General features: G+C 49.2%; 1 protein-coding gene across 1 annotated transcript in view; it reads left to right on the top strand.

The window, feature by feature from the left end:
* Positions 1-590, top strand: part of LOC119586783 — a 1559-nt gene extending 969 nt beyond the window's left edge. Inside the window, exon 3 of the mRNA XM_037935503.1 lies at positions 5-590. Within this exon, the coding sequence (XP_037791431.1) occupies positions 5-589 (585 nt within the window). The 3' untranslated portion in view covers position 590. The remainder of the gene's footprint in view (positions 1-4) is intronic.
* Positions 591-792: the final 202 nt, after the last annotated feature.

Raw genomic sequence — 792 nt, 5'->3', positions numbered from 1 at the left:
GAAGAGACTTTTGTTGCTGGTCGCGATTTTCGCCCTGGTGGTTGCTGATGACGACAATGACGCAACTGATGGCGTCGAAGGTCGTTCCAGAAGCAAAGCTCAGTCGGGCAAGAAGGAATCCAGATTCTTTGGAGGATTAGGAGGTTTTGATCCCGTTGGAGGATTGGGAGGAGGATTTGGATTGGGTGGCGGTCTTGGAGGACTGGGTGGAGGATTTGGAGTTGACCCATCACTTGCAGGAGGATTTGGATTCAACCCAGCTCTTGCAGGTGGATTTGGAGTAAACCCTGGCTTCGGAGGAGTAAATCCTGCATTTACTCCAGTGGCTCCTCCCTCCACATGCCGCTACTGGTGCAGGACACCCGAGGGTCAGGCCTACTGCTGTGAGAACATCAACCAGCCACAGAGTGCTGCTGGTGTAGTCAAACCGGGATTCTGTCCCCCCGTCCGTCCAGTGTGCCCTCTCAGGAGCTTCCAGCCACCTTTCACTTGCTCTAACGACGGCGCTTGCGGAGGCATCGACAAGTGCTGCTTCGACAGATGTCTCGGCGAGCACGTGTGCAAGGCTCCTCTGGGCATTGGGCGATAGGTATCCTGTGGTAATTGCAGGCGTTTGATGAAATTCATCAGTACCTTTGCGAGGTAGGATGATTTCATTGCCTTTTCTCATATGTAAAATATGTAAATATATACAATAAACACCAAAGTAAAAAGAATGGTCTATCACTGCCTTACCATTTATAATTTCTTATCCGTTGGTTTTGTTTACATTCATTGAAGTATAAAAATACA

The sequence above is a fragment of the Penaeus monodon genome, chromosome 22, assembly GCF_015228065.2.
Source record: "Penaeus monodon isolate SGIC_2016 chromosome 22, NSTDA_Pmon_1, whole genome shotgun sequence".
NCBI lineage: Eukaryota > Metazoa > Arthropoda > Malacostraca > Decapoda > Penaeidae > Penaeus > Penaeus monodon.
This window is presented reverse-complemented; position numbering and strand designations above follow the sequence as displayed.